Source organism: Numenius arquata, chromosome 12 (assembly GCF_964106895.1).
Source record: "Numenius arquata chromosome 12, bNumArq3.hap1.1, whole genome shotgun sequence".
NCBI classification, from domain to species: Eukaryota; Metazoa; Chordata; class Aves; order Charadriiformes; family Scolopacidae; genus Numenius; species Numenius arquata.
This window is the reverse complement of record NC_133587.1, coordinates 41,987,942-42,005,635: the sequence shown is the minus strand read 5'-3', so window position 1 is coordinate 42,005,635 and position 17,694 is coordinate 41,987,942. Positions and strand designations below refer to the sequence as shown.

The window sequence follows — 17,694 nt, the reverse complement described above, 5'->3', positions numbered from 1 at the left end:
TCTCTGCAAAACAGGTCCCTTCAGTGCTAAATGTCTTGGAAAAAAATGATTTAGTGCCAACATCAGGCATAGTCAATGAGAGTGCAGGAGCCGTACCTGTTTCACAGCCATCACACATTGGGTACAGGTTGCCTGAGGACTGGGCATGATGAAGAAACACAATACATGGCTCACAACTGCTTGGTCCCCAGGCCTCAACTCAGACCCAAAGGGCCCTCCACTGCTGGGTCTGAGACCGACGTCCCCACCACGACCATCCTGCTGTGACACATGTCCTGGGACTCAAACCACATCCCATTTGCATTTTTTACACGCCATGGGCAAAGGTTTAAGCTCACATTCCTGCCCATGGCTGAGGAGCAGAAGATGCTGTAGCCAACTCTTGCTCACCTCCAGCCATCCATTCCTTTACTCAACTGACGTCGGTGCACACAGCCTAAGCTCACAACAGCACAGCTGAATGAGCACACACACAAATGTACAACCAAAGGAGAAAGACCCTGAATGAAGGGCAGTGATCTGGGACTCGGTGCTGGAGTGGAAGCCCGTGATGGACTCCTTGGAGAAGTAGACTTTGGGACACTGCACAATGAGTGCATTGAAAAAATGTACATGTGTGAAACACGGTGCCTTGGGGAAAAGGTGGGTTGATAATTGAAAAATAGCTCTGTCTCTCTTACACTTTAGAGAAACTTTCAGTGGCCTTATGTCTGAGTTGTCTTGATGTTTGGTGAGGGCAGGATCTGGACCACTTTGTAATGTGGGTTGAGAAGCTTGGTGCTGGTGTATTCTGGCTTCCCTGTGGATGAAACAGGATTGATTCCTAGCCAGCTTTCAGCTCTGCCAAAGTAATTTGTGAAGTCCCTGATAAATGTCTTTTATTTATGTAGTAAATTAATGTTGGAAATCTGTGGTGCCTCTGACACTGATGTAATTGAGGTGACAACCTGGGTAACGCACTGAAATCAGAGCTGAGAGACACAAGGATCTGTTTGCAAGTCCTCACCTCCCACCCCTAGTTGTGACAGAAGATAAAACACTGTTGAGTCTGATAGAAACTCACCTTAGTAGCATCACCAGATTGGAGGTTTGACTGCAGCTTGATCCATATTCACCTTTATTTTGACTCCACCTTAGTACTGGTGACATATCACGAGCCTACTGCAGTCAAACTTCCACCTATGTAGTTTTTATTTCTGGGAGCATGACCCAAAATGTTGGAAGTAGCGGCAGCTATTGTGCCATGGTGGCATCTCTAGTCACATCCCCCAAAACCCCTTCAGCTACCAGGGACATCCCTTTTTAACACAGATCTGCTGCTGGACCTTTGGCAGATATTTCTCGGCATCTCCATTATTTCAGATTTACTCTTTACCGCCAAAACTGCTATGACACGATGTGCTTCCTCCCAGTGTAAAATTCAGCTCTTCTCCTCCACATGGGTGTCCTTGCACAGCTGAAGCCACCTTGTGCTGCCGAGATCAAGGGATCTGTCCCTGAGGGTGGCTCTGCTCAGGTCCCTGGCTGTCCAGGAGGACAAACAGTCACCCACCTCCTGGACTCAAAATGGGTGACTCACATGGCAAAGCCCAGTGACTCTGCACTGTCCTCCTGACTTGGATATTCCAGGAGAGAAAATAACCCATTCACTAAGGATCTAAATTTACCCAGCAGCTGCATCTGCTGAAGCTGCCAGAAGGAGCTAATCTTAGACACCGAGTGAGTGATTGGTTAGACAGTTCATGGGAGAAATTGGGCTTTGCCCCCCTTTGCCTGAAGTTATCCCCTCATTTATCACTGATGTTAAAAGCCCAGGGGGTCTGGTGGGCCAGGAGCACCCAAGTGATATGATCTCAACCATCTTCAGCGTTCAGCATCGTTCAGGAGACCCTCAGCCTCAGCGTATGCCTCTGTGGAGCAGGGCTTACAAATTTCTCATCTATCTCCTGGAGAGGAGTATCTCATCTGATCTGATTATTGCCTGCCTGTTGGTAAAACTTGCCTGAGAAGCCAAGAAAAGCAATTATTTATTGTAACTACAAATCCAAATTAATAGCCCCACACTCGACACTTTCTTCTTCAGTCTGACGTGGCTGTAATTCCTGCATTTCTCTTTCTTGTTCTAAAATTTTGTATGGGAGGGAGTGATTCTGCTGCATCTCATCCCCCTAGGATGCTTCCCATGTGTCCTCATTCACTTTCATGTTGTGGGGGGTCTATTGCCCACTTAGAGACACGTTTAATAACTGCCTTAGTGCATTAGAGACGTGCTTAATAACTGACTTAGTGCATCGGTCATTGGAAATAATTGGCTGTAGTCCCATTAGACCTGGGGCCAGTTAGCTGAGGGCTATCTCAGAGCAGCCTGTCTCATCCAGCTCTTGGGTGAGTTACCCTGGGGTGAATCGATTCACTCATTCATGTGTTCATGGAGATAAACTGAGTGGTGGCTGTGATCACTGCTCACCCTTATTACATCCACATGTGCCATCTCATCTGCTTTTAGATGCTAAGTCCCTCTGGGCTTGGATGGTATTTGCTTGGAGACCAGCTTACCTTAGTGGTGACACATTGGACCCAGCAAATGGAAGGTGGATGGGACGTTTCTACTGTCATTAAAGCCTCTACAAGAGATGAATGGTTGCAGAGGGCTCTGAATTGATGGCTGCCTCAAATTCCACTGCTACCATCAGAGAAAAGTCCCCTGTAGCAATCAGATGTGGCTGTGGCTCTCCAGGGCAGCAAGGCTCAGACCAAGTCCTCAGAAAATCCTATTGACTTCTCTGTGCATAAATAGGTTATGAAATGGTAACAACCAACCGGTGTGAACAAATAAAAACCAAAAATGAGGAAAGAATAAACACGCAAGTGAGGAAGAAATACTGTGCTTGAGAACCAGACAGGAAACGTGTCACCTAAAACGTAAGAAGGAAAATAATCTGAACACCAAATACTCAGTGGGTGAGAGGATCTAAAGCTCGGGGAACTAAGCTGCACAAAGCACTTCTGGCTTTTCATGCCCAACCCCAGGAGGGTTCAGGAGAAGTGTGTGGTGGCTCTGAGAGCACCCCTGGCTCTCCCCATTAACACTGTGTGAGCCTCCCCATGGTGCAGAGCTGCTCAGAGGGCTTGGATCCACCTGATCAACCTTCTGACCCACCAGGCTGAGGCAGAAACTTGTTTGGGCAGGAATCAGTCTTATCTGAGCTGAATGCATCCATGCTCAGGAGCCAGGGTGGTTTACAGACCATTTGAGGTCAGGTTTGACACATAGAGCACAGCCTGCATGTCCAGCCCGGGCCGTACATGTGATCTACACCCATTTTGATGGCAGGGCTTGGGATGGATGCTGCTGCATTCCACTGATAGCAAAAAATGGTGGAAACATAAGGCAGGAGATCACGTGTGTGGATGTTGCCACAAGCCGTCATGAGGATAGCATCCCAGCACTGCTGGTTTTAGGAGGCACTGGGAACAGTTAAGGGTGTCTAGTCTGAATTAGTGATTTGAACTCTCTCTAGAGGCTGATTCCTCCCCAGACAAGTTTCTGCCACAGCCTGGCGGGTCAGAAGGTTGATCTGGCGGACCCAGAGTCCACCAGAATGGGGTGGAGAGAGTCCCCCAGTGGAATGGGGCCAGATGGACAGCACTGGAGGCCTCTAATCTCAGGCAAGTATCTAGCTCAGGTGCAGTGAATCAGCTCCCAGAGACACCTGTCTCTCCCTATGGCTGCAGGGAGCCTAAACAACACAGTGCTCCAAGGAGATGGTGCTTCCCCAAGCCTCAGAGTGGGTCCAGCCGCTGTGCAAAGCCACTGAAGCCGACGAGGACCCCGGAGCAGGTTTGGGAATGTCAAGGTGGTCTTCCCTGGGTAAAGAAGAGAACCTGGGAGAAACCACCAACCTACCGATTGGTTGGGAGCTCCTCTGGGAAGGGATGGGCTGTAGCTGCGTTTCAGCAGCAGCACCTTGTGACACGGGGAATGTGGAAGCAAACCTCGGAGGGCAGCACACGTCGAGCAGCACAGCGAAAAGTAAAACAAGCCAGGGCTCAAAGGAGATTAAAGGCAGAGGGGGAAAAAATCCCAGCCAGTAGCACAACAATGCAGGATTAAATTTGGGAAAGTGCAGAGCTAACGCAGAGGGAAGGGAGAGGGGAGGACGGGGTTGTCCAGCCCCAGATGTCTGGGAGGAGAGGGATGTTTCTGAGGTTCGACCCAGTTCAAAGATGAGTGCTTGCCATCTGATCCCATCACAGATGAGCAGCACAGCAGGAGAGCTTATGATGTGAGCTCCGAAAACAGCTTGTGATTATTTCCCTGCTATATCGGTACCTCCCAGATGCTGCTGTAACCTCACCAGTACAGAAAGGCTTCATACCAGTATAGCTCCCTCCCTCTTCCCACTTATGTACATAACCATCACGGCACAAAGCATTTTTATAAATACATCCATGCCAGGGTAAGGGGTTATGTGGCTTTAAATACACCAAGAAGAGTGGCTGATATCTTTGCACAGACTTAATTAAATCATTAATTAAATCTGTGCCATTGCTGAGTGTCAGCCAGCCCAGAGGGTCCATAGTAATGGAGATAAAATAAAACAGATTCGTTTATAAGTTTTACCATAGGTATAAATAATTATAGCTACTCTGCTCATCCATGTCTGTCAAAAACAATTTGCTTCTTCATGAGCTCCACGGGAAGAGCTGGACCAGCCGTTTGAGGCTTCCTGGACATCCATGGGCATGCAAGCAGGACACAAGATGTGCTGGAGACCTCCTGGAGCATCAGCTCAAGGCCAGGCAAATTGTCCTGCTGCAGCTCTAGACTTCAACATGGGGGTGTTGAATCTCAGTAGACCTTAGCAGAAGACACTCAACTCCCAAGAAGATACCTGTGTTTAGATGTCCTAATCTGTGAGTTGAAACCCACCGTTGAGTGCTCTGCTTCTTTTCTTCCTCAGACCGTCTCTCTTTCACCAAGATGTGGAGAAGATGGATTTATTAATGATGAGGTGTTCACAGACTGTGCCAGTGTGTCCCATGCATGTGTTGCAGACAAAGAAGAGCCATCCCTCACCCAGGCTCCTCAAGTCTCCTCCTTTAGTGAGATTTAAGTAACTTCCAGCATAGGTCTCATAACCCATACAGGGGTGTAAATAAATAGCTCTATCTTTGTTTTCCACCCCCTTCCAGACCTCTGAAAAATGCCTCCAGGGGAGAATAAAGGACAAGCCTGTGCAGAAAAGCAGCCCTGGGAGCGAGCTGGCTGGAGTCGGGGGATGCCACAAAGCCCACATAAGACGCTCCCTTATTGCATCTTTCCAGCTTTGACTTCACCGTCTATTTTTAGCACAGCAAAAGGTTTAGCAGTTCCAGAGCAGTCGGTTTAGCGACGTCGGGAGAAGGTCCCAGCCCTGCCATTCATGACCCAGAAGGCAGATGCGGATGTTTGATTCATCGGGAGGCTGTTTCCCGACCATGGTGGTGGAGCTGATGGGTCGCACACGTCTCCCGTCATGGGATGGCAGCAAAAGCTCCTGCTCCCCGCCCCACCGTGACTCATGAGCTGACAGACCCTTCCTGAAGCATCGAGGCTGGAAGTACAGCTGTTCCCCCCGTCCCCTCCCTTCCTCCTTGTCCAACGTGTCATATTAAAGGGTGATCGGCTTACACATGCTCCAGTATGGATTCCTTAAGCTTTGTAACGCTGTGGCTATATATAAAGCCCTACGCTGGCAACTGAAGTACACAGACAGCTGCGATAGTAGCAGGCGTTTCACATTCCCCGTGTGCTGACGGTCTGGAAGCAAGTGAGACCCGCGAGCCCTGCTTTGAGTAAGTTTCTTAACCAGGAGCTCAGGTATAGATACATTCATAGATATATATACTTTAAAAAAGGACTGGGAAAAAAAAAGGAGAGGTTACTCTTCACCATGGGTTTGCCTTTTGATCAAGTGGAAGAACTGCGTCTCTACCAGCAAACTCTCCTCCAGGATGGACTCAAAGACATGTTGGACCACAATAAGTTTCTGGACTGTGTCTTGAAAGTCAAGGGGAAGGAGTTTCCCTGCCATCGGCTAGTGCTGGCAGCTTGCAGCCCGTATTTTCGAGCGATGTTCCTCTCGGACATGGAAGAGAGCAAGAAGAGGGAGGTCAGTTTGGAAGATGTTGATCCAGATGTCATGGGCAAGATACTCCATTATATCTACACCTCCGAGCTGGAGATCACAGAGCAGAATGTGCAGGACATCTTCTCCGTGGCCAACATGTTCCAGATCCCCTCCATCTTCACCGTCTGTGTGTCCTTTTTGCAGAAGCGGCTCTGCCTCAGCAACTGCTTGGCTATCTTCAGGCTGGGCTTGATGCTCGATTGTGCCCGGCTGGCCGTGGCGGCTCGGGATTTCATTTGCGATCGCTTTGCACTGGTCTCTCGGGATGAGGAATTCTACCAGCTCTCCCCTGATGAGCTTATTGCAATCATCTCCAGTGACTCCCTCAACATCGAGAAAGAGGAGACCGTCTTCGAAGTAGTGATGAAGTGGGTGGGGACCAAGGACAATGAGAGCCGGCAGAAGGCCTTGCCTGTCATCTTTGAAAGCATCCGCTTCCGCCTTATGCCCAACGACTACATCAAGGACCACGTGGAGAAGCACGCCATGGTGAAATCCAGCCCAGAGCTCCTCAAGAAACTGCAGATGGTGAAGGATGCCCAGAAAGGCAAATTCACAGTGGTGAAGAAGAAGAAAGTGAAGAAAAGCAGTGAAAAGCAAGCAAAAGACAATGTTGTCAATGGAGCAGTAGATGAGGAGGAAGACACAGAGGAGGACGCTCTCCCAGGGATCTTAAATGACACAATGCGTTTTGGGATGTTCCTCCAGGACCTTATTTTCATGGTGAGCGACAGTGGAGCCGTGGCCTATGATCCCACTGCCAACGAGTGCTATTTTGCCTCCCTGTCTACTCAAATCCCAAAGAACCACATCAGTCTGGTGACCAAAGAGAATCAGATCTTCATTGTTGGAGGACTGTACTACAACGAGGACAGCAAAGAGGATCCCATGAGTTCCTACTTCCTACAGGTACTAGCTTTATCTTTCTTTTGTTTCTTTGACCACTTTGGAGCATCACCACTCTTTAGCTTCCATGTCATGCCAGTAATATACATTGTCATGTGATGTTAAAACAAAGTTGTAAATGCAGGTGAAACATTTGAGTTGCTTTACTAGAGTTTCTTCTCCCTATATCTTTAAGGCAGATCCCGCTGAGGGGGGGTTCTAGTCACTGAGGGGTAGACAATAGGAATAACCCTTCCTGATCCAAATCATGAATAGGGGATCACGTTGAACAGTGTATTTGGTCCAGCCCTGGCTGCCATAGAGCATGCAAACTGGAATGTTAGTGGCATCAGGTCTGGATCCAGCTTTGCATCTTATGTGTTCCCTGGTTATGAAACTCCAGCAAACCCCAATGGTGAATCTGCGAGGTGCCAACAAAGGGAACAGCAGCAGCTACAGCCACAGAGCAAACACTCCAAGGACACAGGGTATGTCCCTACCTACCGATGTGTGCCTCATTTCCAGAGCTGTTCTTGCCCCTGGAGGTATGCTAGGTCCAGCTCAGAGTCTCTGGCCATTTCTATCATGTGTGGGGGAAACCGTGGTGCAATGTCCTTTGGGACCCTCCACAAGAAAAGTGGCTGTTCTAACTCAGCAGTAAACAAAGCTGTGATCAGATCGAGCTGTGCAGAGGCAATCTGAGCCCTGGCCTGGGCTGTAACCCAAGAGCACCTTCCCTGTAGACAGCTAACGCAAGGCGCCTACCCTTCCTGCTGACCCTGTAGGAATCCGGTGAATCCTCTGTCCTTCCCCTCATACCCAGAAATCCTTTTGTTCTTCTCCCATGGCTCACATATTTTCTGGGAGGAAACAATAACATGTCCAGGCAGAAAGGATAAAGTAAGGGTAGTTCCCAAGCTGAGACACACAACCCTGATCCCTCCATTGCCTCATTGCATGGGTAGGTCTGTACACCTGCACCATGTATGCAGGGACCATGGTTGTCCTCACCTGGAAAGGGCCAGGCTTTGGAGACTATACAGCCTACATAAAACCCGTGAAATGAGAAGTCAGCAGGAAGAAACCACAGCTCTAGGAAGTGGGATGGAAGGTGGAAGGCAGTGGGCGTGCAGGGCATTTAAGATACGGCCCTTCTCACTGGACAAAGAGTGACAACAGCAGTCGTGGCCAGCTCCACCACTCACCTGCACACAGCAGGTAGTCGAGCTGCTTTGTATTCAGCCAAAACCTACATCTAAGGATCAATGTTCCACCAGTCTGGCTGCTGGCCAAGCAAGGTGACTCTTTGGGTGGCAGCGAAGGTCCACCATGTCCTGGGCTGTTTCAGCACAACTGCAGCAAGCAGGACAAGGGAAGTGATTATTTTTTTCCCCTTTGATCATAAACTTGTGAGACCACATCTGGATACTGTGTCCATTCTGGGGCTCCCCTTGAGCATGGGGGCTGGATGAAAGACCTTTGGAGGTCCCTTCAATCTAAATTATTCTATCATTGTAAGCTGCAAACAGCAAGATTTCTATATTCAGCTCCCAACTTGCCACTGACTCGGAAGTCAATGCCTTGGGCATCGCGTGGCCATTTTTATCTCCTTCCACACAAGAAGGGGACAGTGGTCCCTCTACAGCTTGTTGTGGCACCTGTGCATGGGAGGTACAGACAAGTCCCAGGGCTGGAAGGTGCCACCACTTTCCAAAGGTGTAATTTATTGCCACCAGTGCCATTACATGGCTCAAGGTTTCTCTATGAGTAAAAGAGTCTTTTGAGCCTTTTTCAGCTGACACTTCCCACAGATGTAGACAGGCAGCTGTGTGGTGGACCCCTGAATCACCATGTCAGTGCAGCAGCATCTTACACCTTCTGACTGTTTCTGGCCTCCCTGATTTTGCATTCCTCCTGCTGAAGTTGGGAGTTAGGTCAGGGATAGTTTAGATTTAAGGACAGGCACCAAAATATAAAAATGCTGATAAATCCCAGAGGCCTTGCAAATTTTGGCAGAAACAAAATTATTCCATTGACATTTCAGATGAAAAAGGGTATCCTTTATTTATCACTTCTAAGATTTATGACTTGAAAACAATGCTGAATCCATCAAGAAGCAGGAACTATCCTGGTGACTGAGCTTCTCAGGCTTGGACTATAAATATCGCATATGTGGCCCACAGCTTACAAAGAGACAATAACCACAGGCACCCAGCTGAGGCCAAGTCTTTGGAGGCAACCCAGCAAGCTGAAGCTCTTTGGCCCGAGCCCATAGCAAACAGTGCTTCAGGCAATGATGCATCACAGCCTCATCTTGCAGAGTCCCACCAAACTGGCTGCAAGATGTCGCTCCAGACTTAACCCATGATGTCCCTCCTCTGCTACCAAGCTACATTAAAAGTTTTTGCCCTGGTTCACAGTTCTCATCAAGCCATGGTGCCCAGAGAGTCCCCAGCCCCATAACCTTTCTTTCACATCTTTTTTTCTGGTGGGAGATGAGGCAATGCCTTGATCTACACACGTCCAAGGATCTGCAAGGGTTTGGCCATCTGATCTAGTAGCGCTGTATGGATCAGCTTCCCCATCTGTCTGATGGGTCTGGCACACTTTGATCACCAAGAACTCTGGGCTTTGCAACACCATCTCAGTTTTATTCTACCACATTGGGTAGAAGAGTATTGTGTAAATAGCCTTTGGACAGATAGACACATACACGTTCCATCTCATGAATTCTTATACACACTGAGGTGATACGGGACAACATCAGTATCTTGAGAAGCAGAGAAGGAACACAGTAACTGATCATTTGCCGGCAGGAAGAAGAATTGGTCAGAGAAGAAGATGGGCCTCAAGGGAGTGAGCCAATATTGCCAACACCATACTGTTACCTGGCAGAGGTGGAGAATATTAGGATGAAATACTGTGGCATGTGCTATAATTGAAGAGGTTCAGGCAAAATTTCTAAGATTGAGGTGTTTCAGCTCCTCCAGTCCCAGGAACTATCTGTTATATGTGCAACATGGGACTCTCTCATATGAAGATGACCAAACTGTTCCAAGCCAAGGCTTTGGTGCACAGAGCAGAACGTGTTACTGTTGGTGCATCTCTACTCTCATAAAACATATGTATGTCATATGATATATGAGTTTGATTTTCACTAAGATCTCCCATCCTGCACCAGATGGTAAGGCACGGGCAGAGGTTGACGTTGCAGAAAGTGCCTACTGGAGTGACCAAGCTGCATGTGGGAATGGATGTTGCCCTCAGCCTCTGGACCCTGACTTTTGCTAAGCAAATGGGCTGGGTGAGCACACACTAATGACCATGTGTTTCCTTTCAGTATGACCATCTGGATGCAGACTGGCTGGGGATGCCCCCCCTGCCCTCCCCTCGCTGTCTCTTTGGCCTGGGAGAGGCGGAAAACTCTATTTTTGTGGTCGGTGGGAAAGAACTGAAAGAGGGAGAAAAGACCTTGGATTCGGTCCTGTGCTATGACCGGCTGTAAGTGTTCACGTGCGAGTGTGGGGTGGGAGGTGGTTGACAGGAGAAGGTGAAAAAGCTGTTGTGCAAAACAACTCCAGCTCTCCAGGGACCAAAGGGTTGTGGAGATCGGGCTCGAACTCTAAATGTAGATGCTGGGACCACTGGGACTGTCTCAAGCTGTACGCTGGGGCTCTGAGCTGTCTGTCTCCAGCTGCTTCGTTTATTGTAATTGAACCTCCAGGAGATGGAAGCCGTAATGGGGATATTATGTTAGCAGAGACCAAATTTAGCAGACGTTCACAGGGGACCTGTACTGAGGAGCAAGGGGAGTTTTTCTTTCTGCTCACCCATCAGTTTGCAGTTTTGGCAACCTTTACGGTGGGGTCTCACCAGGAGTGGCTTTGGACAGGAAAGTTTGTTTTGAAAGTATTCAGATGTGGCACTGAATGGCCCTCTCTGAGAGATATCATGCTTAATATACAATTATTTTCACACAGTGGGCTCTGACCCATGAGCTTTATTAGAAGGCACCATCTTGTTCTGTTCACAGGAGGCAGAAACTTCCAAAGACTGCTCCTCTCTGCCCCAAAGAGGCAGACAGTAGGCATTAACAAGCCTTTGCTTGGGCTATATTTAGATGTGTGTTCTTCAAAGTCTGTTTTATAGGCAGAGATTTGAAACCAGTTTCATTCCTACAGAACAGGGCATTTGTCTGCCCCTGCACACTCTGGGAAAGGATGTGTCTGGCCCTGTTAAATGCTCAGGGGGTGCTTTGAATACCAGTTTGAAGCTGGTAGAGATGTGATCAGCACCACCCATATTTCTAGCATTATTTAGGTCAAGATTTCAACTGTAACAAAGCTGGAGAGGGCAAACTGCTGGTCTGTGGCATCAAATATTTGTCCAGAGTGGCTGGGTAATGAGAAAGGACTCAGAGCCCAGGCATCTCCATTCTTAGGTAAAATAAAGTGGAGGTCTTGGAGGCTACATCCTACATGTATGAAAACTGGAGACGAGTCTAAGCTACATGGACATGAACAGACAACTCTTGAGAAATTTGTCAACCCTATTTGGGTACCAGTTTGGGGTTTCCAAAGCCTTAGAGCTACATCCTCTGCTCAGCTGCCCTGGAGCCAGCTCAGAACCTTCAACACTATATCCATTACAAAATGTGGACGTACCCACTGTGGGTCCTTTCTGAGTGTCAGCCAACAATTGCACTTCAACGTGGAAGGTGATGGCCAAAAAAGAAATTTATCCTCGTGATCTTGCAGCCCTAAGTTGCATTGGTTTTAATTTTTTACATAATGCAGAATTCTCTCTCTTCTGTGTCTGGCTGGTAATGCTTGCAAATGAGATGAGGTCCTGGGAGAAGAGGGGCAGCATATGCACAAAGCCCAAGAGTAGGGGATGCTGCAGAAAACAATGAATATTAGCATAAACACTCTGCTATTTTATTTTCCCCTTCGTTTAGGATCACAAAATTTACCGGATGAGCCCTATGTCATTGAAAACTTCATATTTTTTAGACTGAATCAGGATTTGTGCTCGCCTCTAGATCTGGAAAGTGCCATGTACTCGGGGCCTTACCCAGAAAGCTACAAATTCTTTTGCTTCCCATCTTTCTCTGATCCAGGTCCTTCAAGTGGGGTGAAGCTGATTCCCTTCCCTACGCAGTCTACGGCCATGCTGTGGTATCGCACAAGGACCTCGTCTACGTCATAGGTGGCAAAGGAAGTGACAAGTAAGTCAAAAAGCAAGAGAAATACAGGGAGTGCTCCTCAAAACTAGTGGGAGCACAAAGCATGAGTTGACACCTCCCCAACCTGCACGCAATGGGTTAAGGAGGGCTGGATGGGGTGTGAGATGTGGATCTTTCCCTCTCAGCTCACCTTTGTGATTCCAAGCGACTAGTAGTCCTACAGGGAGATCAGGGAGATGGCGCTGTCCTTGCGGGAGAGGGAACGTATCATCCCCTTTACTCACAATAAATAAATACTGCACAGATTGGGAGACGTGCTGAAGAGCAAGAAACCCCTTTACATTGAGAGTCTCCTGTCTTGGACTTGTGGAGCAGCGTGGTCCTAGTAGTCAACTCCAGATGGGCATTTGCAATAGGGGTAAAAAACTTCATCAAACCTGACCCCCGTCCTGCCCTCCTGCAGGAGATGAGCTCAGCAGAAAAAGCCTCTCTTGGGGAGCATTGAAGCACTTTCTTTGCAAGCCAGAAGTGTGACTGTTTGCAGAGCAAACATGCCATAATCCAGCAAAGACAGGTCCTGCTCTGAAAGGATTATGGTCTGGAAAGTGTGAGTGTGCATACATTCATGCACCTTACATTGCTGTCCCGGGGAATGGGGGTGTTACTGATGATATTTCACAATGTCAAGTTGGATCAGCAGCACAGAAAGACCATCTGATGGCCGTGTGAGAGGTCCTGAGAGGCACTGAGCTACATGGACCCATATCCAGCTGTGTGAATGCAATGTCAAGCTTTTAGGACCCTTATCCAAAGCGGACATGGCAGGAGGGGATGTGTTACACACACAAATGATGTCTCCAGCCATGAGCATCCTTGAGTGCACACCCAAGCAAAAGCACTCATGCTGATATGGAGGAGCAAAATCCTGTCTAGAGATCCCATGTTCTTCCCAGCAGACATCACCCAACTCTTGCAGTACAAAGCTGCCCCTTGGCAGGCAATCAAGACTCCTTCTCTCTCTTCTCTTTCTCTAGGAAGTGCCTGAAGAAGATGTGTGTCTACAACCCATCCAAGTTTGAGTGGAAGGAGCTGGCTCCCATGAAAACTGCCCGGTCCCTGTTTGGAGCCACTGTGCACAAGGACAAAATCTACGTGGCTGCTGGTGTGACCGACTCCGGCTTGACCAACTCGGTGGAAGTGTATGACATTGCCTCCAACAAGTACGTACCTGAGCACACCTTTGAGGCGTAGTTGGGCAAGGAGTAGCTGTAGGTGTACATTAACCAACCTCCAAACATTCTGGAGTTTGCTTGCAACTCTTGATACCAGTTCCTCCCAGTCCATATTCCTTGGACACCTGGGCATCACTGAGGCCACTGCAGCTGGGCAGATCATCTCAGGCTCCCCTTCAAAGCAGTTTCGCCAACTGGTCCTGCCCTTGGGTTCCCTGCAGGGCTGTAGCTTCATCTTGGCAGCTTCACCCAACACAATAGACTCTCTGACTTTGGGTAGTCCTTGCAGCTGTGGTCCCACTGCTGGGAGCTGCTGGTCCATGCCAGGTGTGCTTCACAGATCATCTACTCAATGCAAAATGAAGGTTCATTGTGATGATGGAAACAGATATCTCTGACAACAGTCTGTATGACCCCATCCCATGTAGATCTACACAAGTTAATCTGTCCCTAGCTAACTCAGTTGTTGGTTCCTGATTTAAGGCCAGTCTTGATGTGGGGGTAGGCAGGGTGCCTTAACATGTTCCCTCTCTCGTTGTGGCAGGTGGGACACTTTCACTGAGTTCCCACAGGAGCGCAGCTCGGTCAGCCTGGTGAGCTTGGCTGGGGTGCTTTACCTTCTCGGAGGGTTCGCCACGGTGGAGACGGAGTCGGGAGAGCTGGTGCCAACGGAGCTGAATGATGTTTGGAGGTGATGATCTTCCCTGGGGCTGTCCAAGGGAGCTTGGGAGGGATGTTAGTGAGACCCACTGAGGGAACAGATAGTTTCTATCTTTCTTGATGCCTTTGGCGTGAGACAGATGTTGTTAACCCAGCACAAGGCTGCAGGCTCAGCACAGGGTCTCTGGGTGAGGTTTGCCCTGTGCTGTGCTGGAGGGCGCATTAAGTGATTCAGTGATCTCTCCCAGCCTCATATAGCAAGGTACCTGGGAATATCTGCTCCTTTAGCTTTGTTGCTGCATTGACATTTTGTCTGGAGCTGGTTGCAGACCTCCCTTTTGGTGTGAAGCAGTGTTTGTGCAATGGATGCTCTCCCTGGGAAAAGCCAGTGCTCGGGCTGGAAATCAGACTGTCTCTGTGTGCGGGCAGAGAAGCGGGCAGAAAGCACTTTGTGATGGCTGCTCATATGGCTTTAACTGCTCCTGTCCTTCACGTCTGTGGCTCTAGAGCGCCCTCAGCAGGCACCTGCTGGCCTTCACCACGGATGTTCAATCTTGGTGCCATCAACCCACTTCCCAGTGGAAAAATAGACCGTCCCCTGTGAGACCACACGCTGATATCCATGGTCCCTAGCCCAGTGCTGCAAACCAGAGCAGATCAGGGCTGAAGGTGCCCATGTAGCTCTCTAACACTCCCACAGACACCTCACGGACAAATGATGTCTGTGGGACATCACACCATGCACCAGGGCTCCCACCACTATGGAGAGCAGCTAAAGCGAGGGAGAGGAGGCACTTCCCTCACTGCAACTGTCTGTCTGTCTCTCCTCAGATATGATGAAGAGCAGAAGAAGTGGGAAGGGGTCCTCCGGGAGATCCAGTATGCCTCTGGTGCCACTTTCCTTCCTGTGCGTCTCAATGTTTTGCGCCTGACGAAGATGTAGCAAGGCATGATTTTTATTTATTTTTTTTTTCCATGGGGGTCTGGGACAAAGAGTGATGGGGAAGAGGTGAGGTCACACTTATCAGCACAGATGTGGCAGCTGGATACTGTGTAGGACATTGCATCTGTGATTGGTACCTTTTTATTTAGTCAAATGGGAAAGAGGGAAAATTATCTTGAAGCCCTATGGAAACTTGAAGATGCTCACAAGATAGAGACGGGATCTGGAGCCTGCAAGCATCTTGGGTAGATTGAGACGCATGGAGCAATGAGTTGTTCCAGTCTCAGTAGACAGAACAAGAAGCTCATAATCTTGTTCTGCTTCTTTCTCCATATTTTTTCTGATCTTCTCAACTGCTGTTGAGCCTCCCCAAGCAAGAGTGGAGGCAGAAAGTGGGTCCCAAGGGACTAAGCTGATGTTCTCCAGGGAAGGGTGGGCCTAAAAAGTATTTCCCTATCTAATGTAGCTGTGAGCATAGTACTAGAGCCCGCCTTGGAGGAGAAAAGGAAGGATCTAAGTCAAGTGATACAGGAGAGACTTGGGGGAAGTTTGATGAGTTCCTGGGCAATGAGAGCTGTTGGGATGCGACAGTTAAAAGAGCATGTGACCATGGGCAGTAGAAATGCTTTGGAAGTTGTAATGGAAAGAAAATAGTCTTAGTTCTTTGCCTCCACCTTGACTTTGGACTGAAGAGATGCCAGGAGCTAAGGTCTGCAGGAGGAGAAGGGTCACGAGAGGAGTAGGGTAGGAGAGTGGGGAGAGATAGGCAGGGAGGGCCATGTGGACTCATCTCCAGCCTCTTGGGCTCCTCATCGTCAATTACAGATCACAATGTCCTCACGTCCTCACCTATGGTTGGAGAAGTGCTGTTTTTTCAGGGAAAAGTTTTATATTTATGCTGTTTCTCTTATTTTTAATGTTCTGACCTCTGATCTTCTTTTTTTCTTTTTTTTTTTTTTTTAAAAGTATTCTAGTTTCTAGTTTGCTAAATACATGGAGATCTCAGTTGTGTTTGGCTCAAAGAGAGCTTCCTACTGAGGAAAAATGCATATTTTTTTTTTAAGTTATTCATAATGATGTTTTGATAGAAACACGACTGTACTGGCAGCAGGACAAAGATCTGCTAGAGCAAAAATCTCCTGATGCCAACACCATCTGACCAGTGGTTTATTTAAAAATAAATTATTAGGCTATTTCAAAAGAAATCCTGTGTTTGTATGTTGATAGAACTGTAGCTGAATGTCCACAGCAACCAAACACAAGGACCAAGGAAAAGCTGTGATGAACACACGCAGCAAACCAGCCTCATGGAGAGCCTTTGCACAGCCCCAGCTTTTATTCTTCTTATTTCCACCCATTTGGCAGCTGAACAGAGGTGATAATCAATAATAAAAAAAAAAAAAAACCAAATACAAACCTTGCAAAATAATACCCTCAAAGTGGCATGAAAATTATGGTATCAAAAATCATATCTGGCTGTGTCATCTAGCTCAAAATGTAGTCGTGAAGAAACTAAAACATGTTTGGAAGGAAAGACAATTTGGCAGGAGTAATGGAACCAGAGTCTTGTCCTGGTTTCATTTTGAGGATTTAAAAAGTTACAGGATAATCTCCTTAGAGGACAGTCATATCAGAACAGTAATGAAACATTTTTCACAGGAAAAATAAATCCAAGGTGACTGGTTGGCACAAAACAGCTTAAAAAAAAAAAAGGCAACAAAAAACCTGTGAAACAATCAAATGTGTGAAAAATGCACTGCAAAAAAAAAAAAAATAAAACACCTTCTATCCAGTTCTGCAGAAATTCCTGTGCACGACTCCCAAGCTAATTGAAGATGAATCTACCAAATGTAGATTGTGGCAGAAAAGAAAAAAAGAAAAAGAAGAAAAAATAATCCATGCATAGAATAATAATTTTTAAACAGTCATTTATTGTGGTGGCAGGATACCACCTCCTGCCTGGGATGGGAAACCAACAGACACAGGATGGAAAGTTGTTGGCACTTGGTCTGAAGAGAGGGTTAATCCCCGTGTACCCGATGCCACGTTGCTTGGCTCTCAGGGGGAGATCTGGGCCCTTTGAAGTCAAGGGGAATGTTGCTGAGCTTCGAAGAGTTGGTACAGTGTAGTCCCTTGATAATGGCTTGAGAGGTGGCAACTAAAACTGGCCCCCATCCTTGCTTGCTCACCTCACAACTGTTCATTGGGAATACAGCTGATAGGACCTTAGTCCTCCTGCATGGTTCACATCTATTATAAAGCTGTGGGAGATGCTGTCACTGGCACAGAGAAAGAAATCATAAAAGGAAAATTAGCTGTTGTATTAAAGGACCCAGAAGAGTTTGAAATATCCCATTACTTGAGCAACAAGGGCCAAATCTCAATGCGTACAAGCCAGTGTTGGCCCAAGGAAGGCAGCAAAGTTGCACCTTGCCAAGTGAAAGTCTGGCCCAGAGATGTTCACCACCACTTTGCCAAGAGGTGTCTTCAGTCCAAAGGCTATCACAGATAAGAAATATCAATGTGAATACTCCGAGAGGCATCACTCCTCGCTGCTGCTCAGCATTTTCCCAGCTCAGATGCGCACATTTTCTGTGGGAAAGGTCCCCTGTGGGT

The 17,694-nt window shown here is 47.8% G+C and overlaps 1 protein-coding gene across 1 annotated transcript; it reads left to right on the top strand.

Moving 5' to 3' along the window:
- The first annotated feature begins 5,751 nt into the window (after positions 1-5,751).
- On the top strand, positions 5,752-16,462 carry KLHL40 (kelch like family member 40). The gene is made up of 6 exons (XM_074157776.1): positions 5,752-7,082; positions 10,399-10,559; positions 12,178-12,285; positions 13,278-13,463; positions 14,020-14,166; positions 14,967-16,462. The coding sequence occupies exons 1-6, from the start codon at positions 5,937-5,939 to the stop codon at positions 15,076-15,078; spliced, it is 1,860 nt and encodes a 619-aa protein (XP_074013877.1). The 5' UTR covers positions 5,752-5,936; the 3' UTR covers positions 15,079-16,462.
- The last annotated feature ends 1,232 nt before the right edge of the window (positions 16,463-17,694 follow it).

Excerpts from the sequence above, each read along its gene's own strand:
- KLHL40 (XM_074157776.1), top strand. The coding sequence starts at position 5,937 with ATGGGTTTGCCTTTTGATCAAGTGGAAGAACTGCGTCTCTACCAGCAA. Across the intron at positions 12,286-13,277 it reads GGTGGCAAAGGAAGTGACAA|GAAGTGCCTGAAGAAGATGT; the intron begins GTAAGTCAAAAA and ends CTCTTTCTCTAG. Across the intron at positions 13,464-14,019 it reads TATGACATTGCCTCCAACAA|GTGGGACACTTTCACTGAGT; the intron begins GTACGTACCTGA and ends TCGTTGTGGCAG.